Source organism: Cyberlindnera jadinii (assembly GCF_001661405.1).
Source record: "Cyberlindnera jadinii NRRL Y-1542 unplaced genomic scaffold CYBJAscaffold_1, whole genome shotgun sequence".
In the NCBI taxonomy this organism is placed as follows: Eukaryota; Fungi; Ascomycota; class Saccharomycetes; order Phaffomycetales; family Wickerhamomycetaceae; genus Williopsis; species Williopsis jadinii.
The window spans coordinates 751,995-777,978 of record NW_017963652.1 but is presented as its reverse complement, the minus strand read 5'-3'; the positions used below and the strand labels follow the sequence as shown (position 1 = coordinate 777,978).

The following is a 25,984-nucleotide window of genomic DNA, read 5'->3' as shown; positions in this document are numbered from 1 at the left end:
GCCTGGCATTAGTTGTTGATTGATGTGAGAGCACATTGGAAATTTTTCGTTTTCTCGGCCCTCGGAGGGAAATTCATCATCATCATCATCATCATCAACTACAACTACATCAACTACATCACAAGCGGTTACTATGACGCACACGGCTCTCAGTTCGTTAAAACAGGAACTATAACATATACACATCACACTTCTAATACATCGGCGTCTCTTCTAGCCTCCTTCGTCAGCTCCTTACGTACTGCGAGAACGTTATCAACGATAACAGCATCAACACCGGCCTCCATCTGCATTCTTGCATTCTCTGGATTGTTGTTGTCTGTTCCATAGGTGAAACACACCAGTCCTGAGCTCTTTACAACTTGGGCCAGACGTGGACACTTGACAATAGGCTCAGCTGCGGATACGATACCCAGGAGATTCCATCTCTTACTGAATCTCACGGCACTTTGCAAGGAGTCACAACGAACATCGGCCATAATCGATGTTCCAGCCTCTGTGAGGAACAAGATTGGGATCTGCGGTTGTTTGAGCGAAAGCATCAGACAAACCTCGGGGTGGAACGATGAGAATATGATATCACGGCCATCTGAATGATCATAAACGGTTTTCAACACTGTGTCAATCCAGAAGTTCAAATCAACTGCGGTCTCACCCATATCCTCCACCTGTGCTTCGTACAATATTGGATATTTACACTCAATGTTGAAACCAACATTCTTAGGAATCTTCTTAAAGAGTTCCTTCAATGTGACAAAACTGGATGCGATGGAGCTACCACGAGAATTCCCCTTGAATCCAAGATTCTTGAATGTCTTGGTCAGCTTCATCTTTTCTCCCGGTGTATGGGCATGGTTCAGCAGAGAGGCTGAACGAGGTCTCAGCATGAAATCATCCTTGGTGATCTTCGTAGTTTCGTTGAAAACATCGTTCAACCCGAGGAACTGTTCCAAAGTCAAGTTGTGCATTGGAATGTCAATACCAGACTCTGCGACCAAAAAGTCATGGTATACCACTGGAACATGATCTTTGGTTAGCTGAACGTCAAACTCAACATATGATGCACCCAATGAGGCAGCTGCGATAAAACTCTCCACTGTATTCTCACCCAGTTGTAAAGACTTTGTAAGAGTGTTCTTACCCAGTCCTCTATGTCCAATGACCCTAGTGGCAACCAAAGACTTCCAGTAAGTTTCAGTACGGTCTAGTCTCATATTTGGATGTCTGAATGGAGAAACAATAAGAACTTCAAATGTGATAGTTCCCAAAATGTCCAATGTCTCTGTTTCGATAATCGGAATGGTGACAGCTTTGTTCAAGGCAGTTCTATTAGGGCCTACTGAGGTATGGATCTTGTCAAGGATTGCCACACCACGACCCAGGATCTGTTTTCCTTGACCACCATAGGTAGGAACAATGTCAAAGAGAAGGGTTTCACTGTTTGGATCATGAGGAGTGCTAAAGGTTATCGGCTCAACGTCATCCAAAGGTAAGTCAACAGTTGTTGGTTCACCTCTTTTGGACTTTGTCGATATTGTTAATGACAACGCTGTGTCCAACTCAGTAGAGGGGACTTTGGAGATCGGCACACGGTCCAAACACACTGCTGAATCTGTGTTTCTTGAGTCATTAGATCCCAAAGTGATGATAATAAGTGATTCATCTTGGAGATATCGATGACCAAAGGATTTCACCGGTGTTGGTAGTTTGTTCTTAGGTTTGAGAGCCCTATAGATCTCACCAACCTTCTGCTTGTTATTAGACGTAGACTCCAATGAGGAGGTAGATGAATTTGTTGATCTGTACAACTTTTCTGGAGATAGTGGTTTAAGCATATCTGCAATCTCCAGATGTCCACGGAGGCAAGCGTGTTCCATTGGCGTCCAACCACCTTCGTCATATTTGGAGTAAATGGCTCCAGAGTTCTTCAACAGTTCGACAATCTCCTTGAGACCTTCAACTGCTGCAACAAACAACGGAGTCCAACCAAAGGAAGCTTCAGGGATTTCAGTTTGTGCGCCACAGTCCAAGAGGAACTTAACAGAAGTCTGAAAGTTCATTTTTGAAGCAATGTATAAAGGTGTCTCATTGTTGATTTCGTCTGCGTCATTGATGTTGACATTTTTACACTTCAGCAACGTCTGGAGGATATCCACTGCGTCCAGTCTTGTAGCCAATATAAAGATCTTCGAGTTGGACAAAGTATGCATACAATTGAAGACCAACACCTCCACAGTCTTTGGGTGTTTACCTAGCACTGCAAGATGCAAAGGAGACAGGTTTTCATAGTCACCCCAATATGATAGATCGTCGATTGGTACAGCTGGGTCCCATTCATTCCAGGTTTTCAAGTAATCAATGATGATAGTGGTGACAACCCTTAATCCGTACTGAGCAGCATAGTGTAAGGGGGTTCGTTTGTAGTGATCCTTTTGTAGCAAAGCAGGTCTCAAATGAGGAGGCAAAGAGTTCAATATTTGTATCAACGATTTTGGGTCATCGTGTGAATAAATTCCATCTGGTCCAAAGGTGTCAAATAGACGAGTATTAACGTCAGCTGGCGATGCTGGCTTGACATCGGTAAGATGCGTCTGTTTAACAACCGTTGGGGACTGTTCATTGGACTGTTTACCCAAGGCGATGATGTGATGGTGGAAGAAGTTTCTTCCAGAGATATCGCCCGGGTCTGCCAAGGATGGAATGACTGTCAGTATTCTGTTTATGCATTTAACCGATTGGTTCAATGCGGCTTTGTTTAACAGCGAAATGAGTAACTTCACAGGAACCAACACGATGGAACGGTGATCCACCACCAATTGTGAGATCAACAACTCATCATCATCTGCGAGCAGTGCCCTACTGAACTTGTCAGATTGCACAGATGAAGACCTTGTACTGCTACCAGTGGTTTGTTGAGCCCGTGGAGATATCTGGTTCAAGTAATCGTTGATCAAAGACAGAGATTTGACGATATCACCCTCATTGGCAAAGGGCAGGGGGTAGACCCTGGAGTTGAGATAAGGAATCTGCTGACAAGTGCCGGTCTTCTTATCCAGTTTCTTCAGGATCTTGACAAAGCCACGCTTGTTCAGCTCACCAAACCACTTCAGGTTTCTGAAATTGTAACGTAACTCCACCAACACACCAATGATCTCCTCCAGCTCTTCCTCATCCATATGGTCCGACAAGTTCATCATTATCGACGTTAGTTTCTTCAGCCGTCTCTCGTACTCCACATACTGCTTGTTGTAGAAATCGTCAACCTGCTCCAAGCTTCTATCCAGCGAGAAGAAGAACGTTGCTAGCGCTGTTCTAACCTCTGGAGAATCAAGCTGTCTCTCCTTACCAGCATCCGCCGCCTTTGAATCATTGGACAGCTGCAACAGATGAACTACAAGCTTGATCTGACGCTTCAAATCCTTGTAGTTGATGTAGTGCTGTGTCCACTGCGGCACCTGGTGCTGGACAATCGTCTTACCGAACTTCATGGCGCCTCCGTTGTTGTTTCTAGTGGTCCTTCTTGGGGCCTTTATGTCCTACGTAGATGTCTTGATGATAAACAATGAAACCACGGTAACTGCCGCACTATTCAATGCTCTCTGCTTCCAAGCGACGCTGAGGTTTCACAACGACAAAAGCAGCAGCTTTTTTCCCAAAAGACACCGTCAAAGACCGGAAACAAGACTGGTTTAAGAGCGAGCCTTCACCACCAATCTGACCACTTGGGAACGAACAAACACTCAAAGCTCCTCCAGTGTTTTGAGGACATCGTGCCGGGCTCTTTATAAACGTTCATTTCTGCTTTTTTTTACCGTCTACACGTGCATCAGAACTGCACGAGATAAAATTGGACAGGCAACGTTTCAGGCGCCGCCTCCGCGTGGGAGGTTTCATTGGCTGCTTCGATGGGGGAGTTTATATACATTTCGGTACAATTAAGCCGGTGTATACCGAAACGTGAGTTGGTTCTTACGTGTGATACGCAATGCCTTACACTTGATGGTTGTACTAGTGGTGTTATATTGTCAATTGAGGTGGATAAAGGAGGTTTACTTCTTTTCGTCTGCAGTGGCCTGTTCGGAGGCCTGTTCAGCGGTCTCTTCAGTGCCTTGCTTATCACCAGAGATCAACGGAGACAGCGGTGCGCCCTTCTTCAGCTCCGCAAGCCTCTTAGCCTCTTCGTGCACCTCGCGGGCATCGCTGACGGCCCTCGTGTAGAAGTCCTTGATCTTTGAGCCCAAGCCGGTGCTCTGTGCCTTCTCAAAGTACTTGTTCACACCGCGGGAGATTCCGTACTTTTCATCAAACTGCTTCTGTTGCGTTTCAAGCTGCTTCCCCTTCTCCTCCAACTGGTACTTGTCATCCAAGTCCTTGACAAACTTGTTGAACTTCTCAGAGAAGCCATTCTTCTTATCGTAGTCGACCGCCTTGGAGATGAGCTGATCACCGAGCACGTACCCGTGGGACAAATACTCTGCAAAGATCGCACTCTTCGGCTTCAGCTCCTGGGCAATGTCACCGTCTCCATCTTCATCTTTGGACTCGTGCTCGCCAGCAGCACTTGCGCTGCTCTTTGGCTCTGCGAGCCCCTGTCTCTCCGCAAATTCGCCAGCATGGCCACCAGCTTTCGCATCTTCGTGTGGGATGTTGCCATCGTTGAACTCCCGCACAACAACAGCTTGGCCTTCCAGCTCAGCTCCGTTCAGCAACAGTGCTGTGGCAACAGCACTTGGGCTGGCAAACTTCACCTGCACACACTGCTCCCCCTCCGCTTTGGACAGTTCGTAAGGCTGGATGCGGTCGATCTTCCCACAGAAGGAGAAGAAATGCTCGATCTTGGACAGAGGAACGGACTCAGGAATGTTACTTGCAAGGATAGACGACATATTCAAATGTGGTTATTAGTAGCTAATTGAGTGATTAAGAAAGTGAAGCTGGGCATCAGGGTGTGCCACACGACCTGCTTTTATAGTGCTACGCCTCTTTTTAAAGTTTGCGTCGTGGTTTCAGTTGCTCTTTCTTCCAATGAGGCGAAACTTGCCCACGGTCCCGCAACCCTACACGTTTTAAACCAGCAGCCGACCGTCTTGACGGGTTCATCCGTAGAAAGAGAGGCCGAAATTAACCATTCCGGCCATCTGATGCTGGGAGAGTGTCTAAAACACCAAAGGAAGCTAGCAATAGGTCAATTGAGCCCACTGTGACGTTTTCACGGCTCCAGCTTGGCTCTGCCTGTGCGTCTTTGCTATAGGGAGAACGCTCGTATTTCCTGGCCCCGATTAGGCAGAGAAGAAGTGTGCCGGGCCCGTCCCCATCGCCATCGCGGCAGCCTTCCGTCTCTCTTTGTCTCTCTCTGCCCGGCCTGCGTAGCTCAGACACATAAAATGGGGGAAAACAAACAAAACACTCATCAACGCTAACAAGGATCTCTCTATGTCCAGCGCCAGCGGGTCCACTTATACCTGGGAAACAGCGCTGTAAAGACGGAGAATATGGGGATTCCTATTGATTCTGCAATACGAAAGACGAAGAAGAAGAGGGTATGCCGGCTTCGAAGACGAAATGCCATGAGGGCCTCCGATTTCCCTCTTCGGAACCACCCTCTGTCCAGTGCGATGAGGCCAGACCAGATACAACAGCACAGGCAGCGACAACGAGCACGCCACAGCTCAGATTACACGTCAGAGCTGGTCAATAGGCTTGGGGATGAGTTCTTGGTGAACATACTCGAGTATGGGGATGCTGATGGAGATGCCCGTGAAGACGAGCATACAGTGAGATTTGAAGACACTCCACACGTTGTCACAAACATCGACTCCACGAGCGAGGCCGTGATGGAGGGAGATGAGGCTATACGAAGCGCTACAAGCAGACTATCGCAAGCCAGAAGGCTCTTTCTTGATGCATTGCACCCGAATAGCGCTGATTTGGATCAAATCGAGGTGAATTATTCAACGCTGAGGGAGCTGGAGGGAAGAGGTGAGGCGAACGAGGAACAACTCTCCGATGATCTGCCTGAGGATCTGTTGAATGAGTTTCTCTCTCATGGGGTACGATATCTTAGTGGGAGAAGGTCTTCAGAGACCCGCCAGTCTCGCCTACGTCGGCTACGTCGTTTTGGTAGATTACGTGGAACAGCAGAAGAACAAGGCGAAGAGCAAGAGGGAAACAATAGCGAAGCTACAAGAGAATCGAGAAGGGCAAGACATAGAGAGGTGTTTCTCATGGAGCAAGGGGAATAGTACGTCGTTTGTTATGAAATCATTATTCTAATTATTAAACGTCAAAGCCTTTTCTATGTATATAAATAAGATGAAATAAGTCTTTTTTTTGAGGGTCCCATCATGAACTCAGCAGTTCAAGTGCCTGTGAACACTGCTTGCTGCCTTTGAACTCTAGCAGATAAGACACCGGCTCTTGTTTTGTAGCTGTTTCACAAGTAAACTGGATCCCTGATTTACCAAGCCTTTGACACTTTTGATTGAGAACCAAAGCGTTCAACTGAGTCCCATTTGTACAGGACACCTGGAACTTGGAGTAGCTTGGATCACGAACATGCGAAAGAAGAGAGAATTTACCCATGGAAACTGGAATCCAGTCCCCATCTTGGTCTTGTTTATGCAATCTCACCTTTTGTGATAGCAATAGCAGTTCATTCTTATCAAAGGTACTGGCATCTTGAGAACCTACTGATAGTGTACTGACAGACTCTTGCTGATAGAGAGTAGTCTTTGCAGTGGAAGGTGGCTCCAATGATTTGCAGTCCTCAAGAGAACTCATTGACGTTGAAGTGGATGGCTTATCAAAGATGACACTGGTGCTAGATGCAGCGCTCAGACTCTCGTTACAGCCTCTCATTCTTTGCAACTCATCGACAATTAACGAAACCGTGCGTGAATCAACACATCTCAGTGTGTAGATGGTACGACGTTGATCCAGGAATCCCTGATGACATTGTAGCTGGAGATCTCTAGCACTAGATTTGGATAACGAAGCTCCGCTCAACGGCACAAGCTTGAAAGGTTCATCAGAACATGGCTGTGTATAAATCGCCAATGAATCGTTATCTGCATGTTTGAAGAACTTCAACTCAGTATTATACCCATTCCCAAGTTGTTCCCACTTGCTATTGTGCCATCTAGAAACAATGCAGGAATTGGTGATAGTAGCAAATAGTGTTGAATCTTGTAGTATGCTCTTTTCCAACTCGGTGAGTGGATTTTTGGTGGTGGTATTGGCTGCAAATGGTGAAGGCAAGCTTGGTTTCTTAGATTCACTGGATAGTGAAAGTTGATTGACAGATCTTTGAAGTGATGCCATAGATTCCTTTTTTGGTAGAGTCTTTGTCTGGGATTCAACATCAGATAATATCTGACGTTGTGGAGTGATAGGCTCTGTGCAAATTTCAAATGAAGGTTCCTTCTCCTTCTTGCTGAACAGGCCAAAGATTGATTTACGTCTCTTCTTCTTCTCCACTGGCTTTTGTGAAGTCAAGTCAATGGTAGATGTGAATGGCTTGGTCTTTTCAGTAGAAGCCTGGCCAAAAGCAGGCAGGGAGACAATTGACTCATTGAGGTTATTACATAGGGAGGATCTTTTCAATACAGAAGGTTTGGCACTAACCTCTGGTGATAAATCAGTCTCAAATGATGCAGAGCTTTCTTCGAAGCTACTGGTTTCAAGATGCGGTGTGCCCAAAGATTTCAACTGTGGAGTAGTGGTCTTCAGTAATGGAGATTTCAGTGGTGGAGCATCTGTGCGCTTGTTGATATTAGTCAGGTCAGCATCCTTGGTAAAGTAAAGATCCAAGTTCAGTTTTACAGAATTGTCTGAAAGAACTGAAGAACGAATCAATGACTCATGTCGTGATACGATTGGTGTTGATCTACGGAGTTGAGATTGAGACTCGAACTTCAATCCAAGACCAACTTTACCGTTCTTCAGAGGTCTAAGCTTCTCGTGGCTTTCGTCAAAAGCCGAGTCTATTGGCAAATGATCAACCAAATGGTTCCACTCGTCCATTTGTTCTTCGTCTGGACATTTGAAAGACAAGGTGATTTCATCGGCAGACATAGAAATGCAGTCCAAGTCATTTTGCTTGACAAGGAAGTCACAGACTTTCAAGGGAGGAAACATCAAGCTTCTTCCAACGCTCAAGACTTTTGTAACGGCAATGGCATTGTTGGCTAGAAGGAACACTTCAACAAGGACATCGCTTTCAAAAGTTTCCAATGGATGAGTCATGGAGAAATAGAAATAGTCTCTTCGGATTATATCGTCCAATTTGAAGTAGGAAACCGTCTTCCCTAACGTGTGAATGTCTCTGACGTCGTTGAAACGCAATGTTACCAAGTCAACCTCTTTATTTGTCTCCTCAACACGGTTCATTGCCTGCTGGGCCAGCTTCTTATACTTTGAATAAAGTGCACCTCCATTAACTCCAAGTGCAGCACAGAGCTTGCTGAGTTGGTTTACTCTGACCATTGGAGCCTTGCGCAATGTCACATCGGAGTCTGAAGTTTCAGCGTCGATATGGTAACTTGCAATGTACTGAGCATAGATAGCAATTCCCCTTTCTAACCATTGCACCAAGTCCGAGTGCTCTTGAACTCTGAGGAAAGCCTGGTGATGAGCAACAAGACGACGAATGTGTTGTGGATGAGACAACGCTGTGTATGCCAGTCTTGAGAGGGTCATTCTATAGTCACTCTCGGCTTGCTGGAACTCCTCCATAGCGAATGGCATTGTCATGACTTAATAGTACTCTGGCAACCACAACAAATACACACAGTAAGAAGAAAAGAAAGAAAAGGACAAGGTTGATGTTCGAAAAATGCGTTCTCCAAGTTAACAAAGTCGCCAGAAACGAGCTAAACAGCCATCTGTCTCCTCAACTGCGGAAGTGTATTCATGTCCTTGTATCTCTTCCTCATTGGACACCTGTGGTGGAACCCCTTCCAGGCGTAGCCTTACATGGAAGATCGCGTATTCCGTCTCTAGTGCAACCTGCGTACCTTTGACTTGACCACACAATATAATCCGTAATGAAACGGTGAGTTAACTCACAGACAATCGCGTTCCATTGCATTATAAAATTTTTGCTGCAGCTCCCAAAGGTACACGGTTAGCCTGAGTTGCGTGTGTGTCTCTACGCGTACGCGTCTGGTGTATGGATGTAGCTCATGAGTGTAGCTTCGTCCTGGCTGGTGCTGGGAAGGAGCCCACGACATGGGGCACTTCTTGATTCATAACCACCAAGTTATTCCATTGGACAGTCAATGCTGTTAGTGCTTGTCTGTATTAGAAGCTAACTGTGTGAGTTTGAGTTATTTGCGAGTCTGGAAACACGAGCCTAACCGATTTAATCCTGCCTAATCACGCGTCATCGCCTTAGAAAAGTGTAACTGTTAAGGCTTCTACAAATAGAGAGGTTTACATTGAAGAGCACAATGTATTGGCTAAGACTCGAGAACTGGGGGATGAGCCTTGGGAGCCGAGACCTGAAACGAAGCATTAGTTTGATCTTCACGATGGCCGTTTCTGGCTGCTAAATGCTTGGGACCCATGGCTGCCTTAGTTGTCAGGCTGCCTTCGTTGTCATCTGGTGGTGTAGTCGTGGTTACAGTATTTGATGTTGTTCTAAACGCGTACGTTTCTTCCTTTCTTAATCTATTGACGCGTCAGTTACAACATGTGGACTTCAGACATGTACACATGTAAACCAAAAGATCTTGAATAATACATATGATACAATACAAATGTTGTTTACACAGTGGTATATAATCAACCTTTTAACAATAGGAAACATGATACCAGATGAACTCTTAGCAACTCCAGTAGCGATAAGTCTGTGGTGTTTCGATACTTACTGGTTTTAACGATTCGTCATCCAACTCATCCTCTTGAGACTCAACAACACTCGATTCACGTTTCGAAAGGTCAAATGATGAGATCAAAGTACGTGGTGGCTTATCCAAAAGTTCCTTGACATCCTCAAGGGCATCCTTGAGCGAATCACCTTCAAGATTGGTGGCACTTGACAACTTAGACAGCGCAAGCTGAGATACTTTTGCAAACGACAAACGATCCAAGAACAGTTCTTCCTGTTGTTTTTGTAAAGTACGTCTTTCAGCATCAATTTGTTTTTCCAATCTTTCTAAACGTGATAGTTTCAGCTCTATCTTGTTTAGTTGTGTATTAACAATAACGTTCGTTAACTTGTTCATCTCGATCTCTTCCATTGTTTTGAAAACATGTGCCCTAGCTCCCACTGTTGCCAACGCTACTTTAGCTGCGTCCTCTAACGCATTAACATTAAGATCACCGTCCTGATCTTTAGTCTCTTGTTCAACTTGCTTTTCAAGGTCACGCTCGTCAATAATCTTTATAGCACGTTCGGTAGCACCTCTCACCACATCTGGGTCCACCAGTGAAACCAAGAATGCAACAGTAGACAGCACTGGATTATCTGCTTGTGAAAATGGAAGGTATGGCGCATACTTTAGAGGTCCTAAGTTGTTTGTCGAGTTCTCGAGGTATTTGTCCTCAATTGGTAACTTTAGGAAGCGAATAATGCATTGTTCCACAGTGTGAGTGCCAACGTATGAAGCAATTGCATCCCAATCGGTTTTGAACTTTGACAAACCTTCCAATAGCTTCTTCAGATCCTCTTTAGTCCACCCATCGTTTATTGTATCCACCAAACGTGGCTTCTTGAACTCTCTTTCCGCCTTCACATGCGTAGTCTCACTGCCATTTTCAGTGGATTCCTTAGCCTTTTCATCGGTTGTTCTCTTCCCATTGATGATATCTTTTACTTTTTCCAATTTGTTTGGTTCAAGTGGGGGTTTAAATGATTCGTAAGGGAACAATCCTCTAGGGGCATCATAACCAACTTGATAATCTCCCGTATATGGCGGTTCCACTGGTTTTGGTTTCACCTCGGCATCGACTTGATAATTTATTAGCCCCCATCTTGAAAGGAATCTATGCAAACGCATTATCGTTCCAACGTCACCGGCAAGCGTTCTTCTTGCCGCAGTTACTGTGAGGTAGTCATTTGGATTGAGTCTGTATGCATTTATCAAAAAGTTTCTGTACTTCACGTAAAGTGCTGGTGTCTTCGAAGGGTTCGAGTTCGTGAAGAACTCGGGAAGAGACTCCTTTTCAATCGGATGTATCTTTCTGAAGTTGAACCAGGATGAGTACGAAGGGATAACAATGGTGTGCGATTGTGGAATATAAGGTTCAGTGTCACGGTCGCCATGATCATCATCTTTCGCGTCCTCCTCCTTATCATTGTCATCTTTATCCTCCTCGTTCTTGTTTTCATCCACTTTACCTTCGTGCTTATCGTCGTCATCGTTGACATCCATATCGACGTCCTTGTCAAGCGAATCATCCACTTTCTCATCTGTCTCCGGTGATTTTTGAACAGCAGAGGCACTTGGAGTATCAACCACCAAATCCTCCTCCGGCTTGATTAGCGGAGTAGTAGTTGGTGACTTCCTTATGTTTTCTTCAGCGTCATCAACATCCGGCTTCTCTGTCTCTATTTGTAGTTCGAGCTCGGAGTCTGATGCACCTGGACGAACAATTTCCAGTTTCTCCTCTTCATCCTCTTCGTTGTCTTCTTCCTCCTCAGCGGCCTCACCGTCACTCACATAGTCGCCATCCTTAGCATCAGGCAAAGATACATCGCCGTCAACATCAACATCGCCATCAGCAACGGCACCGGCATCGACAGCGTTAGCCTCGATGGCCGCGTTTCCAACAGAGGACGCCCCAACAAACTCAGCTGGCTCTGCCTGTTCAACACGCCCCTCATGAGACTGTTCGACAGCCTGGTCCTGAATCCCATATGCAGGATCAACATCTGGTGGGAGCTCACTCATAACAATTATTATTATTCCGCCTCGTATTCCGGTTTGTTTGTTTTTTTGCTCTCCGCTTAGGATGCTTTGTTATGATTCTATAAAACCTGTCTGTGTGTTTTTTCCCCTTTACCCTTGTAAACCAACCTCAGTAATCCACAGTCCGTACACCAGCAATTGTCAAGGCGATCTGTCTGCTTAGTGTGGTCTCTTCAGCAACAATGATAGTATAAATAAAAGCTGGAATTCACACAATGATTTCCTTCAAGGATTCACAGAGCAGGTTTGATGCTTGTGTTTGTTTATTGGGAGCCGGTCTTAGTTTGGTGTTTTGATTGTTGTTTTCACCGCTCGTTTTGATTTTTTTTCCTGTCTTTGTGGTTTTCCACTAGAAACATCCCGACCGAGGTGTCTCGACTTCCCAAAATGGAAAGACAGGGGAAAACTGCTAAAGATATATGGATATTACGTAATGAAATCAAAACACTCAGCGGAGCAAATTTGTTAGGCGTGCGCGTCCTGCATTGAGGAACCATTTTTCACACTGCTCGGTTAACGAGCAGAGCCAATGATCTGTTTTTAGCAGTTGAGCACAGGATGAAATGACCAGCCATGGTCAGCCTGTTGAGAAGGTTGTTTTGAAACTGCTCAAGAGAGTGATTCCCAGGCAGAAGAAAAGCATCACTATCAAGGACATTGCGTTGTCTCGAGAAGAAATAGACGGTGTTATCCACAGTAACTTTATAAAGCGTATAGAGCCGAAGAGGAAGAGAGACTGGGAACATGCTCCGGAAGAGATCAGAAATGTACTGAAATACGTATCTGTGTCTGATGCTATGCTGCAACCTCGGCTGCTGAGCTACTCTCCGTCGCCGTTCGATATATACACGGATCCCAAGGTTGTGGACTCTGGCAGCTCAAGGCTGTCACCGGCCATATTGCCTCGTTTAAGCGTTACACAGCTGTTGACCAAATCATGGTGTGAGCTTCAAGAGCTCTTCAGAATATGTACGCAACGTCGTAAGAAAACGTTGGCTCGAATGGCATCTGGCCATCTTATCCATGACAAACTGGACCAAGGTTTGAAAGAAGAAGTTTCAAACGAACTTGCAAGACGCCTCGATGTTGAAAGGTTAGACCCTACAGAACTTCCAACAGTTGTGTTTTCCTCTGAGGATACACAGGCACTGAATGTGCTAGCACAAATATCTAACCTCTCAGGGCTGTTGCTGATTGGTGAAGCGAGAGAAGTGTACTGTCATTCATTTGTGAATCTCGATAATGGGTTTGTGAAAGATCCTCATAGACATGATCTTCTATTAACCGGTATCATTGACTATTTGACATTCGAAAATGACCAAGGTCAAATAGTACAACCATTAAAAGATTTCAACGACATAAGGTGTGTTGATGATATTCTCAATGCTTTAAGACTTGTGGAGAGTGGGACCTTATCTCTTGGAGTCTACGATATAAAAACTAGACGAGACCATTCAATACCTCGTCAAGCCTCGGTTCTTGAGAGTTCCAAGAACCAAATTCAGATGTATGAGATCATGCTCTCAACTCTGGGGGAAACCTCTGAATCAGGGATGAGGATGATGGAGGAATATATGGACAGGAAACACATTGATATTGACAAACCATTATCCAATGACTTTATTCTGTACTCTCTCGCATCCCTTCCGTTTATCAAAGAAGATTATATAATGGTACAATCGGGGGCTTTCCATCTGAAGTATAACTACTCTATGATATGTGGTGATCATTCACATTCAGAGATGGAAACGTTCGATGAATTCTGTTCAGAATTACCCATTTCAAGCAAATTACAAGAATTTGCAAATGAAAACTTTGGAGCATTATGCCAAAGCTGGAAATCGCATCTCACACTTCGTCATCTCATCATCATTCTTGTTGAGCTAGTGCATTGCATCACTACATTAACAAACAAAAGAAGTCTGGCAGTCAAGTACTATAAAGGTGCAGATGACAATTTCCAGACTGTCAGACTCTCACAGGATAAGGCAAGCGTCAGTGCGCTTGTTAAAACCTCTCTAGCATTTTGGTATGGGCTCAGGGAAGTTGAACCAATTGAACGCAACGCAAACAGTTACTATGACAAATGTCAGCATTGTGACTTTAAAGATTACTGTTCGTGGTCCAAAGGCATGGTTGAACAATACGTTGATAGAAGAGTCAACAGCATCTAGGTTTTTTTTAATTACAAGGTCATATATATGTACATAGATAACGGGATAAAACCATACACAGGATCCTTTGAATTCGCATCATCACTTCATTAGGTAGTATTTTGCCATTTCATACGCTGTCCAACAGATTGCAGTTGCAGGGACGTTACTCACGATACGAGGCTTGACACCTTTCCAGAAAGCAGCCATTCCACCAACCTCGTACATAATCTTTACAGCTTCGCCAAACTTATGGACGTGTCGTATACGAGGGTCGTCTAATCCTGTTCTTGTTTGTAATATGGTCTTGACACAGTCCAGCGGGGTAGTAAATGCTGCTGCAACTCCTCCAGCAAGACCACCGGCAATACAATGTCTCAGAGGATCGTGAACGGAGTCTGGATTAAGAACCTTCGTAGCTGATTCATAAACGATAAAGTTGAGAGCGGTGAATGGAATCGTCATTGCGATGGTTGTTGGATAGGAGTAGTAGAATGCCCTGAACCCTTCAGTTCTGATGATGGATCTAACTGTCGGAATGAAGTCCGCGGAGCCACCAGAGTTCAATTGCATTCTCTGTTTGATAACATCAAATGGGTTCATTAAGGCCTCTGAAGTAATTGTCGCAGAGGCACCAGCAATTCCAATACGCAAAGGCTGGTGACCTTCCTGGTCCTTCATGAGAATCTTCTTCACGTACTCATAGGTCCCAAAATACACCGCATGCGCAGGCCCAGCGCCTAGGATGACACTTGAAGTACCTCTCCACAGCGACAGCCAACCTTCTTGAAGAGAAATCCTATAAATACTGTTGAAGATACCCTGTGTGTTTTTCAAGCTCGTTGCCTGCATTCTCGTCTTCAGAGCATCAACTGGGTACATAACAGTATGCTCCAGAATACCAGCAAAGGCACCGGCTGTGCACTGTGCCAACAGAGAAGAGTCCTCGGGAAGAGATTCATAGTCAACCTCCTCTGGCGTGATGATATTTGGCACTGGGACCTGAATGTCCGTTCTTTCTTGAGCCATCATTGCAGATTAAAAGATACGATAGGCAACTCGCTCAGCTACGCCAACCGTGCTTTAAATTGGAGCAAAGAGATAGGGAAATGGGTAAAAAACGCTTTCTTCAAACGATGGTGTTCCAACTTTCCACCTTCGATTTTGACATAGACCTCCGTCCCTCGGAGAAGATTTTTTAGGTGGGCTTCCACTAGCGCGGCCCTGTAAATTTTCCCCGTGGCAACGTTTCCCACCCGCGCGTTAAGAAGAATTACGCCGGTACCGCACAAGTTGCTTATCGAAAAGATCTACAGACTTGGGTGTTTTTTTGTTTCTTTTCTTTTTAAGCCCATTGGTTCCCTGTATGTTGTTCCGCGTAGTTGGTGTGCTTTGTTGGGTGAAATGTCATTGATTGTGCCAGGCTTGGCCAGTGGAACTGATTGGATTAGTCAATTGAGTCCCACCTTCGAAGCGTAGATGAGTGTCAGTACTACATAGGCGCAGGTGGGATTACGCGATGGTTAAGCGCACTCGAGTGACTGCTGCATGTCACACAGGGAGGTTAAAGGTTATTTTAGTGTATCATTGTAGTGTATACTAGTCAAATGGTGGGGGGGAGACGGTGTATCTCAGCATGCTAGAGCTTTGCTATGCACTTGTTGGTGACTACAACTGTGTGGCATTACAGTCGTATCTCATTTAAAGTAATTAGTTGTCCTTAAGGTTGTGCCTCATCACATCGTCGATCGTGTCGAAAAGCTCCGTCCATTTGTTGCAAGTTGCTATACCAGCTTGTACATTCCTTGTTTCTTGTTTCAATATATTGTCCTCGCTTGTGCTTGGTGATTCGTCGACACGGCTCTCGTTATCATCAAGTCCAACATTGTCATCGGAGTTGAAATCCGAATCAAAGTCAGAGTTGATACTATCCATGTCACCATCGTCTTCCAGCTGGTTTTCTCCTACATGGATGTCTAAGTTGCTCATTAGGCATTCCATAATGTCTTCCCATGAAGATGCGTAAACAAGAGATGGTGTGTTATTCGACCCACGTCCTGCTCCAACACAGATCACCAAATGGTCCTTTATCATATAGCTTGTCTTCAGCTTCTCAGAGACATCTTCTGTTGTAATGATACATACTGCTGTATTTGCAGTGTCCACGCTCTCAAGCATATCGCTAAATGAGTCACCGACGTTATCAGCCTTTCCAATTCCATCTATTTCAGTACTATAGGACTGTTTTAAACACTCCATTGTACAGAGCAGTTGGAAATCCAAGAACTGGGTCTGTAATACTCGACAGATGTTCTGTAACGTCATTACTGCAACTCCTGGAAGTGGCAAACAATGATTAATCACTAGCAGCATGTTATCCTTCTTTACAAGCAATTGTCGCTCCTGTGGTGAAAACTTAAGAGGAGATAATAACACTGGGATTGTCATTCGACTGGATTCACCAAAGTCAAGAAGAAGGTCTTTTCGTTGTATCGTGGAGCTCAAGTTTTCAACATTGAAGTGCTGCTCTAAATCGCACAGTGCCGAAATCCACTTCTGTAATATAAAAGAGTCTCCATGCTTGATGTAAAACCCAGTATATTGTAACATCAGTTGTAAAGTGGCTCTGTTTGGTGTGCAGACATCAACATGTTGCACTGGGAATCTCAGCCACTTAGCATACCCAGTTCTGACAAGTACGAGCTCATACTGGAAGAGGTATACAATATACGTCTTGAATTCAGTTCCATCGACTGACACACTCAACTCATCGACTAGTCTTAAGAGTCCCATGGCATCTATGTCAGTTTCCTTGACGTGTATCCCATGTTTGTTCAGCTCTTGAATTAAAAATGAGATATGTTCCGAGCGCAATAACGCCAATGAAACTTCATCTGCATTGAACACTTGTGACTTTGGAGACGGTGACTTAGGCACTGACGAGACAATGGAAGAGATTGCAGAAATTGAAGAACCTCTAGATTTGTGAGACTTCTGGTGATGCATCACTGATGATGACCTCGGCGATTCTTTCATTTCAGGTATTTCGATGCTCAAATCTTTGGCATTTTTGCTGTGTAGAGACAAAGACTGGAATTTGGGTTCTTGTATGAGTAGCTGGGATGATAAGGTCTGTGGCTTTAAATGAATTGTGGGAGGTAATGCAGCCTCTTGGGTCTTGGGACTTAGCAGGTACTTAGAAACAAGCGAGTCTCTGAGAGTAACGTCCTCAGGGAAAGTGGTTTTACCGCAGATTCCGCAAGTTGGGAAAAGTTTGTTAATGTCCAGGTTCTCTTTTGGAATACCAATAATCAGTGTCCAAAGACATTCCTCATGAGACACATGCGAACACGTGAGTGTGATGACTTTCTCATCGTATGACTTCGACGATAGAGGCTCATCGCAAAAGCAACACTTCTTGTTGTAATAATTCTTCAGCTTTCTCAGGTCCCTGTTATTGTTAGAGCTTGAGCTTATAAAGCTCGCCACTTTCGGAGGAGTGTCTGTGACCGTAGAGCACGAAGACAATGTTTGAGGTGAATGATTCCCAAAAGTTGTCAACGACAGTGGTGTTGTTCTTGGTATTGAGGTTGTTCTCGGGGAGTAAATAGAGGGTAACTGACAGTGTATCTGTGTTGTGCATGTTGAGCTGGAGCTTTCTGAGCGGAAACTGGAGCTTGAGGTAGATGAGCTCAAGGACTTGGACGATATGGATCTCGATACTCTACTCTGGAATCTAAGCCATCTTGACGATTGCGGTGAGGAATGATTCTTATGATCGTCCATAATGTGTGCAAAATGTCTCCGTTCTATCTTCCCTTGCCTTGTTAAGAAACAGCTTTAGCTGTTATAACTATTCTTCACGCTGTACGGGAGGGACTTTTCCCATCAAAAGGAACAACTTCGAAAGTTGAAACATTTCCACCAATGCTCTTCGTGGTTTCCCTTTTGGAGTTTTTGAGGCACTGGATTCACGTACATTTCAACTGCGCATGCTAAAAGCTTAAACTGTACGATATCGCTATTTAATTTACGAATGAATACCTTTGCAGCCTTAGCAATTGAAACAATTCACAACAGGAGAGCATTCTAGTATTATAGCTCGATAAATTTATTCAATGATTAACTCGTTGCTAGTCGATGGGTGTCTTGGAATGGACATAACAGTTTAACTACAAGGACAATATACGGAGCTTTGACAGTATCGATGCGTAAATGGTACTTTACGCTAGGAATTGACGGGGTAATAGTAGGAGATGTTCAGCTCTTCAAAGAGTCCCTAACAGTTGCGTATAATCGAATGGAGAAACCTCTTGCAGCGAGTTGAGAATTGGATGGAATGTTCTACATTCCTTTCTGATTCGTCTTGTTTCTAAGCCATATGCGGCAACGTTTCATAAGTAAATGCGCCATACACTGAAGTATACGAATACAAAAGTTTAAACTAATGGGTAAATATTTCCTTTGAAAAGACACTTATTCCAGATATTCTATACACCACTGAATTGAACATCCTTCTCATAACATTGTATTTGAACTCACAAAGCAACAGAAAATGGTGTTTCTGAAATAAGCTGTGGCTTGTGGGCGATATGGAGTGGCTCAGCTGTCCCATATTAACGCCCCTTCTATAAAGTCATGCTCAATAATTTACATGGAGATCGTAGTGGCGCTGATAGAACATTGTAGATAGATAACAATGATGACAAATTGGCAGTCTTCATTGGCTGCTAGTGGCCATAGTTTCCACCCCGTCCGCCTTTTACCATCCCAATAAACTGTGCCATGTACACGCCACCTAGTGCTTCGCTGACTGCATGGTCAATACTGTAAAGCATTTCTTATAATCGTGAAGGTATCTCAACACAATTGAGAAGAATTGTTCATTCTAATCTATCATTTACAGTACCAATGGTGGTCTCGATGTTATGTCCTTAATTTTTTAAATGGCCTCTTACACTTCTTGATGAAGTTTGTAATTTTGATCTTCATTTGCACATAGTTCGCTTAACTTTAGTGAGATATCGCCAATATTGCGCCACAAGGGTAACTACTTTTTAGCAGTGGCTTATGGAGATGTGGCAAGTTGAATAGATAAGTACAACCATAAACTGCTCCTCTACGCAAGGATGCTCTCTTTGTAGATTGTATCCTCTTGGCTGTGTAAACGGCTTAAGATTGAACTGTGGCTGATTTTACCCCAACTTCTTCCTGGTATAGTGATTTATGGGAACAATATGCTCACTTGTACAACGGTTTCAAGTTCAAAACAGGTATTGTAATCGATACTTTAATATTATATAAAGGAGTGGGAAAACTGGATTCAAAACGATATATTCATCCTTTTTGGATCAGTACTATCCAATAACACTTATGACTACAGCAACTGCAACTGCAACTGCAATAACAGCTGCAACAGCAAAATTGACAATCAATGAGACACCATTGGAAACTCTCAAGTCGTCATTCGTTGTGAGAGCATCAGAGACTGCTACGGAGCCAATTGAAAACCCAGATAATGTGGCGTTCCCTGAATGGTTACCAACATGGGATCCAGATCATACTTTTGATGCATATCCTGATAATTACAATAAATCATTTTCAGACAAAGGTTTACTTGCAGATCCCAACTTGACCAATTTATTCCCTAAAGATGGTGAAGATTCCGTTCAAGTTAAAAGATTGACACCAAAGTTTGGATCTGAAGTTAGAGGTATTCAATTATCACAATTGAGTGACGCTGCGAAGAACGATCTGGCTCTATTTGTCGCACAGCGTGGTGTTGTCGCCTTTAGAGATCAAGATTTCAAAACCAAGGGTATTCAATTTGCGAGAGATTTTGGTTCATATTTTGGACCTTTACATATCCATCCAGCAACTGGAGCTCCAAAAGGTGCACCGGACTTCCACATTGTTTATCACAAACCTAACGTTGAGGAAAGTTTCAAGGGCGATTTCTCAAAAATTCCTGACAACAAGTTATCCTTCAGAACATGGCACACAGATATCACCTTTGAAGAGTATCCTTCTGGAACAACTTTCTTTGTCGAGTTGGATTCCCCAGATGCTGGTGGTGATACTCTTTTCAGCGATGCCACCGAGGCCTATAAGAGGCTATCACCAAAGGTCCAAGATTTCGTTTCGGGTCTGAAAGCGGTCCATACTTTTGACCAGTTTCTACAATTTGTAAAGGTCACTGGGAAACCACTGCGTAAGCCTGCCCCAGCTGACGTTCTCCACCCATTGGTGAGAATTCACCCTGTTACTGAGGAAAAGTCTCTCTTCGTACCACAGGGGTTTGTGAAGAAAATCGAAGGACTCAAGGATGAGGAGTCTGATGCAGTTTTAAAGCTGCTCTTTGACCACGTCAACAACTCCCAGGATTTACAAGTCCGTGTTCACTATGAGCCTGGCACCGTTGTTGTGTGGGACAACAGACGTGTGCTTCACTCTGCTGTTGTTGACGTTGAGCCTGAAAAGACTCGTCATTTCTACAGAATTACTCCGCTCGCAGAGAGACCGGTGCTTTCAAAGGAAGAATTGGAGGAGTGGAATCGTCAGAAGTAGGCACTTGTATAATCAAGGTTTAATCTTTACGTGAAACAGCGAGCTCCCCTCATTTTATAGTTTACCATTATTACATGATTATAATCTCTTGAACGTATGGTCTGTGATTATCGTCAAAGCCTCTAGCGCAATCATAATTAAAGTCTCTTCCGTGGTCAACAAGACTAGATCAGACAATTTGACAATCAAGTCCTGGTGATTATCCCCAAGACCAATTCTGCACACGGATCCAAACCCCCTCCCACCAGTCGATTTGGGAAATCGTTACCGTAACGGAGGACTCCAACCCCACAAAAAAGGCCAAAAAAAGAACAGCAAAAGCAATTCTCACGTGTCTAGCGCAGACCGTTATCGCAAAAAATTCGCAAGCAACAACTTTAAAGTTCTTTGTGCCGCGGTTTACAGTCGTTAGAGCAAAAACATAGTGGCTAGGTTTGTCAGTTGTACGGCTGTGTAGACATCTGCTTTTAGTGTGTTTGCCCAAATGAGCTATGATTAAGAAAAATTACACACATATCGTGACAACATTGCATAGTAATAGGGGTAGTCATAAAAGACAAAAAAAATATTTCAGTGTTAACCTTTGGCCGTGTGACTATTTAGTAAAACCATTTGATCTCTCTGTGGCGGGTGTGGTAATACTTGTTGATCGATGTCTTTGGTGTACTTCCACCAACAACAAGGTAACTTCCACACAAACAGGCGTGAGCTGAACATTGTGAATGATCACTACAGCCACTACGGCAATTCTGTGCTTGTGCAATCAAAATCGGTCCTTTCCAGTCAGAGAACCCGAACTAGCAGCTCCATCATCTCAAATGCAGCTGTTTCACCAAACACCTCACGTAACAGTTCAAGGCATGCGGTGAAAGAGTTCCAACCTTCAGATCACGATACTGTGACTGATCTAACAACTGAAACCTTCAAGAGACAGAAGTTGGGGTATAGGTCGTTATTGCTAACGCAAGCTGATTCCAAGGTGAAGAGGTTTCTGAATAGGCTGGATACTGATACATTCAGCTTGTTCTCATCTAAGTCACATTCAGTGCAACAACCAACCACCATAGGCTCATTGCCAGTGGAGATACTATCTATGGTTATTTCCCTTGTGGGTGATTACAAGACGACAATTTCATGTCTCTATGTGAGCAAGCAGTTTAACAAGGCCGCAACCCCGGTGGTTTACTCTTCCCCTGTGTTGAACTCCACGTACAGAGTGGCACAGCTGGTCTCTTCCTTGAAAGAAACCGGTAACGGCCAGTGGGTTAAATCGTTAGACCTCTCACATTTGGAACCAGGATTGATCCCTGACGAGGACTACAAAGATGATGACAACAATTCAATCTCATCTGACCACATTGAATACGCCTTGGCCAGTTGGAGGGATTGGAAGTACAAGGATGACCCCTTGTACGGCTCTAACCTTTTGAACTCGTACACTCTGAGTAAGAGCAAGTCTGCTATCAGCTGTGATTCAAATTTCTCCACGGCGTCATCATTCACCAGCAAGATAATGACAAGGCTTAAGAGCTCGGATCGTGAACTCACGAGAATGGGCCAAAGGGTAAAGAAAATGTTCAAGTGGAAGGCCAAGATCAAAAGAAATCGGTCTTTGATTTCAAAAAAGGACCACGGTACCGGTCAGCAGACTTTGTATGGAGATGGGGCTGATGATTCGAACATTGGTATCACCTGTTCAGTGAAGTTTCAGGTAAAAGATATGAAAAATCAGCCTTTCAGCGCAGGACACCCTTTCACCAATAAATTTCTGCTGAAGTATGCAAACTCCAAGGATTTGCCAATTGGATACATCTTGCTATTCATAGACCTATGTCCAAATTTGCAAAGCTTGAATCTTTCAAACTTGTCTCTATCTGATGATTTCCAAATCGTTTATCGCAAGCCGAATGTTAACTCATTGATTGAATCTGTCATTCCAGCTATCAACACACAGTCTAACGATTGCGGTTTACAGATAGATCATTACTTCTCCGATAGAAATATCCACTTCAACGACAAGCACTCACATACAGAGTTCCACAAATTACACGACACTGATATCCTTGTCAAGCTATCACAATTGGAATCCTTGCGTGAGCTATCAATGTGCAACTTACCCTGGTTGAACTACAGAGTCATCAGAGGAAGCTTCATTCAACGTTCAGCGAGTATGTTGAATGGTACGTTGAAATGCGTTGATTTTACAAACTCTGGAATGGTTCGTGATTTGAGATGGGCAAAGGAATTTACATGTGATGAGCTAGATCGTTACTTCCAGCCTGAAACTGAGCCCATTATCGAAGAGGAGAACGAGCATGATGTCTTGGTTCGTGGAATCGGTATGAATTACTGATGTTTCTTTTCATTACAGCCACCTGAATTGGTTTCCCTTCCCTCATTATGTCTTATGGAGTTATTTCGTGACATTTCTTTCAAAGAGTAAGGCTGTTTGGCTATATGTGTGTGTCTGTTTCGCCATTTGCCATATTCCTTTACAGTCATCCTTCATTTCTTTTGCTTTATTGGTGTTTCTCTGCTTTACTTCTCTCATTTTGTCTTTGATATTCGTGTCTTATTACTTTGACTCTGGCGTACTCTACTACCTGACTTACACTACTTGCTTGGTTTTATATCTTTTCGTTTTGCTTTGAAGGAGTATCATATGTGTTCTATGCGGTAATTGGTTGTTTTCTATGTTTATCTTGTGTGCCATGTTTACTTTATATTGGAAACCATATAACCATATACATTCACCTGTAGTTTGGAGGTCTATCCTCCTTATTCCGTATCATTCTCAGTTTAATCCAGTCAATTGCATCCGTCACACCTTCACCTGTGATAGCACTTATCGGTAATACCCGTGAGTCTCTTGCACTTAGATGTTGGGCAATCTTGTTGAAGATCTCCTTCACGTCTTCAACCTCCAATGAGTCTTCGAGGTCCTGTTTATTGGCAAGCATCAGTATGGGAACATTTGCGATGGAGTCATCCGTCGCTATACGCATGAACGCATCAGAGCACTCCTCTAAACGTCCCTTGTCCGTGGAGTCAACAATGAAGATGATACCATGGCAGTGTGCGTAGTACTCTTCCCACAGAGATCTAAGCGATTCCTGTCCACCAAGATCCCAGAACTTGATCACAATCTTATCAACGTTTATATGCACCACATTCTGTCCTACAGTCGGATGAATCCTTTCTGGTGGCGTCGCCTTGAGATCTGTGTATAAGGACTTCACCTTCTCAAAGAAAGTCTATCCATATCAGCCCTTGTTAGTATCGTGCTGACGATAAAACAGATCAAACTACATCAACAACATACCGTCTTCCCTGCGTTGTCCAGCCCCAAGATCAGAACAGAGTACTCCTCCTTCATCGTGTAACGTGAGTAGATTCCCTTCACTAGATGGTACATCTCTACACCAGCTTATCAACTTCCAATGTCTGCAATTGATGACATAAACAAGTGTCTATATTACCAGTACAACTAAGCTGAAACATAAACAAAAGACCCGGGGGATTATTCATCGGAATTGATTGTGCTTACGTAAGCGTTTAGTAATAAATACCATAAACATCCCAACACAGTAATTACCCATTTTGGAAATGAAAATTTATGCTTGGGCAATAAGGTGAAGAAAAAAAACTCGTCGGCCAGGTTCGATATCTTCTTCTCACTGTTTGAACCAGCAAAAGAGCATCAAGATGTCAATTCCAGAGCCAGTTGAGGCGTTCATCAAGTCGTTCCACGGCTCATACTTGGACAACAGCGTGGATGAGCTCTACAACTGCTATGAATCCCAGTTTAACAGACTCACAGAGCAGTTCTATAAGAATGTTGCATGGCCATCACCATTGGAGATTTCCCATCTCGTTGATGATGATCAAGTGTTTTTAGTTTTGTACTCTGAGGTGTACTACAGACAGATCTACGCCCGTTGCGACCCATCGCTTGAGGACAGAACCGGCTCTTACAACAACTATTGCAATCTGTTCAACTTGTTGTTGAACAACGAGGATGGGCCTGTGCCATTTGCTCTGCCGTTGAAATGGCTTTGGGACATCATTGACGAGTTCATCTACCAATTCAACGACTTTGCCATCTACAAGAACAAACTCATCGGTAACAAGGAGAAGTGCGATCCTGTCGAATTGGAGTACGTGTTGGAGCACAACGAAGTTTGGAGTGCATACTCAGTTTTGAACGCATTGTACTCTTTGATCTCTAGATCTAAGATCATTGAGCAGTTGCAAGTGAACAAATACCCAGGTGCAGTTCAAGACGTTTCCATTGCTGGAGAGTTCGGTATCTTGCCATTGTACAGAAACTTGGGATATTTCTCCATTATTGGATTGCTGAGAATCCATACATTGCTCGGCGACTTCACATTGGCTTTGAAGACCATGGACTATATTGAGTTGGACAAGAAGGCCTTCTTCACAAAGATTCCAGGCTGTCACTTCACCACCTACTACTACGTTGGTTTCTGTTACTTAATGCTTCACAGATACTCCGACGCCATCAAGACTTTTTCCCATATCTTGTTGTACATCTCCAGAACAAGAAACATCTCTAAGGCTGGTCAGTACGATGTCTTCTCAAAGAAGACGGACCAGATGTACTCGCTCTTGATTATCCTTGTTGGCATCTGTCCAACCAGATTGGATGACGTCCTCCACCAGGGAATCAGAGAGAAATTCAGCGAAAAGTACTACAAAGTCACAAGAGGTGGTGAGGATGCCCTCCCAGTGTATGAGGACCTTTTCAAATTCAGTTCTCCAAAGTTCATCTCCATCACCACCAACGAGGTGAAGACCGACTCCTTGTCACATCACTGGAAGATCTTCTTACTGAAAGTCAAGCCAATTCTATCGGTGCAAGGGCTCAAACCATTCTTGTCGTTGTACTCCAAGCTGGAATTCTCCAAGTTGGCCAAGTTGCTTGACGTTGACGTTTCCACGGTGGAATCCATCTTGCGCACTTACAAGCTGAACAACAAGCAATTGAGATGGACAGAAGGCGAGCTGTTGCAAGGTGAATTGGTGCCAATCTACGACTTGGACATTGTTCTCTACGAGGAGGATGGTAAGCAGATCATCGAGGTCAAGGAGACCAAGCCTGTTAGAAAATTCGCCAACTGGTTCGTCAGAAACACATTGAAAAACTACGGTGTCCAGGAGAAGATCAGATCATAATCATTGAATCGAAAAGGTGTACATTAATCCATAGCAATCACGTTGATAAAGCAAGTCTGTAGACCATCGTCATCACCATCACCATCACCATCGTTGCCCCGGTAGCCCTAACAAATCTGCTGGTAGGGGACACATCCATATAGCGAAGAATACGCT

The 25,984-nt window shown here is 44.0% G+C and overlaps 12 protein-coding genes across 12 annotated transcripts; 5 read left to right on the top strand and 7 right to left on the bottom strand.

Moving 5' to 3' along the window:
- Window positions 1-185: 185 nt before the first annotated feature.
- Window positions 186-3,832, bottom strand: GDE1 (glycerophosphocholine phosphodiesterase; the record flags this gene model as incomplete). Its single annotated transcript, XM_020213245.1, has 1 exon — window positions 186-3,832. Exon 1 carries the CDS (start codon window positions 3,486-3,488, stop codon window positions 186-188), a length of 3,303 nt encoding a protein of 1,100 aa, XP_020073095.1. The 5' UTR covers window positions 3,489-3,832.
- A 215-nt stretch (window positions 3,833-4,047) lies between these two features.
- CYBJADRAFT_165405 (uncharacterized protein) lies at window positions 4,048-5,197 on the bottom strand (the record flags this gene model as incomplete). The annotated part of the gene is made up of 1 exon (XM_020214029.1): window positions 4,048-5,197. Exon 1 carries the CDS (start codon window positions 4,884-4,886, stop codon window positions 4,050-4,052), a length of 837 nt encoding a protein of 278 aa, XP_020073094.1. The 5' UTR covers window positions 4,887-5,197.
- On the top strand, window positions 5,126-6,292 carry CYBJADRAFT_6366 (uncharacterized protein). Its single transcript, XM_020217836.1, has one exon. The coding sequence runs from the start codon at window positions 5,493-5,495 to the stop codon at window positions 6,240-6,242; it is 750 nt and encodes a 249-aa protein (XP_020073093.1). The 5' UTR covers window positions 5,126-5,492; the 3' UTR covers window positions 6,243-6,292.
- On the bottom strand, window positions 6,286-9,011 carry CYBJADRAFT_165404 (uncharacterized protein). Its single transcript, XM_020214028.1, has one exon. It carries the CDS (start codon window positions 8,743-8,745, stop codon window positions 6,343-6,345), a length of 2,403 nt encoding a protein of 800 aa, XP_020073092.1. The 5' UTR covers window positions 8,746-9,011; the 3' UTR covers window positions 6,286-6,342.
- A 461-nt stretch (window positions 9,012-9,472) lies between these two features.
- Window positions 9,473-12,192, bottom strand: SWI3 (Swi3p). The gene has a single exon (XM_020214027.1). It carries the CDS (start codon window positions 11,892-11,894, stop codon window positions 9,825-9,827), a length of 2,070 nt encoding a protein of 689 aa, XP_020073091.1. The 5' UTR covers window positions 11,895-12,192; the 3' UTR covers window positions 9,473-9,824.
- A 283-nt stretch (window positions 12,193-12,475) lies between these two features.
- Window positions 12,476-14,086, top strand: EXO5 (Exo5p; the record flags this gene model as incomplete). Its single annotated transcript, XM_020216121.1, has 1 exon — window positions 12,476-14,086. The coding sequence occupies one exon, from the start codon at window positions 12,476-12,478 to the stop codon at window positions 14,084-14,086; it is 1,611 nt and encodes a 536-aa protein (XP_020073090.1).
- CYBJADRAFT_165402 (mitochondrial carrier) lies at window positions 14,043-15,200 on the bottom strand. The gene has a single exon (XM_020214026.1). It carries the CDS (start codon window positions 15,092-15,094, stop codon window positions 14,168-14,170), a length of 927 nt encoding a protein of 308 aa, XP_020073089.1. The 5' UTR covers window positions 15,095-15,200; the 3' UTR covers window positions 14,043-14,167.
- A 399-nt stretch (window positions 15,201-15,599) lies between these two features.
- FAR1 (cyclin-dependent protein serine/threonine kinase inhibiting protein FAR1) lies at window positions 15,600-18,009 on the bottom strand. The gene has a single exon (XM_020214025.1). It carries the CDS (start codon window positions 17,849-17,851, stop codon window positions 15,776-15,778), a length of 2,076 nt encoding a protein of 691 aa, XP_020073088.1. The 5' UTR covers window positions 17,852-18,009; the 3' UTR covers window positions 15,600-15,775.
- Window positions 18,010-19,228: 1,219 nt separating this feature from the next.
- CYBJADRAFT_165400 (TauD/TfdA dioxygenase family protein) lies at window positions 19,229-20,683 on the top strand. The gene has a single exon (XM_020214024.1). The coding sequence runs from the start codon at window positions 19,439-19,441 to the stop codon at window positions 20,630-20,632; it is 1,194 nt and encodes a 397-aa protein (XP_020073087.1). The 5' UTR covers window positions 19,229-19,438; the 3' UTR covers window positions 20,633-20,683.
- A 575-nt stretch (window positions 20,684-21,258) lies between these two features.
- COS111 (Cos111p) lies at window positions 21,259-23,382 on the top strand. The gene has a single exon (XM_020217277.1). The coding sequence runs from the start codon at window positions 21,285-21,287 to the stop codon at window positions 22,983-22,985; it is 1,701 nt and encodes a 566-aa protein (XP_020073086.1). The 5' UTR covers window positions 21,259-21,284; the 3' UTR covers window positions 22,986-23,382.
- ARL3 (Arf family GTPase ARL3) lies at window positions 23,383-24,047 on the bottom strand (the record flags this gene model as incomplete). Its single annotated transcript, XM_020213116.2, has 2 exons — window positions 23,383-23,886; window positions 23,955-24,047. The coding sequence occupies 2 exons, from the start codon at window positions 24,045-24,047 to the stop codon at window positions 23,383-23,385; spliced, it is 597 nt and encodes a 198-aa protein (XP_020073085.1).
- Window positions 24,048-24,316: 269 nt separating this feature from the next.
- CYBJADRAFT_133997 (uncharacterized protein) lies at window positions 24,317-25,878 on the top strand. Its single transcript, XM_020213115.1, has one exon. It carries the CDS (start codon window positions 24,338-24,340, stop codon window positions 25,826-25,828), a length of 1,491 nt encoding a protein of 496 aa, XP_020073084.1. The 5' UTR covers window positions 24,317-24,337; the 3' UTR covers window positions 25,829-25,878.
- Window positions 25,879-25,984: the final 106 nt, after the last annotated feature.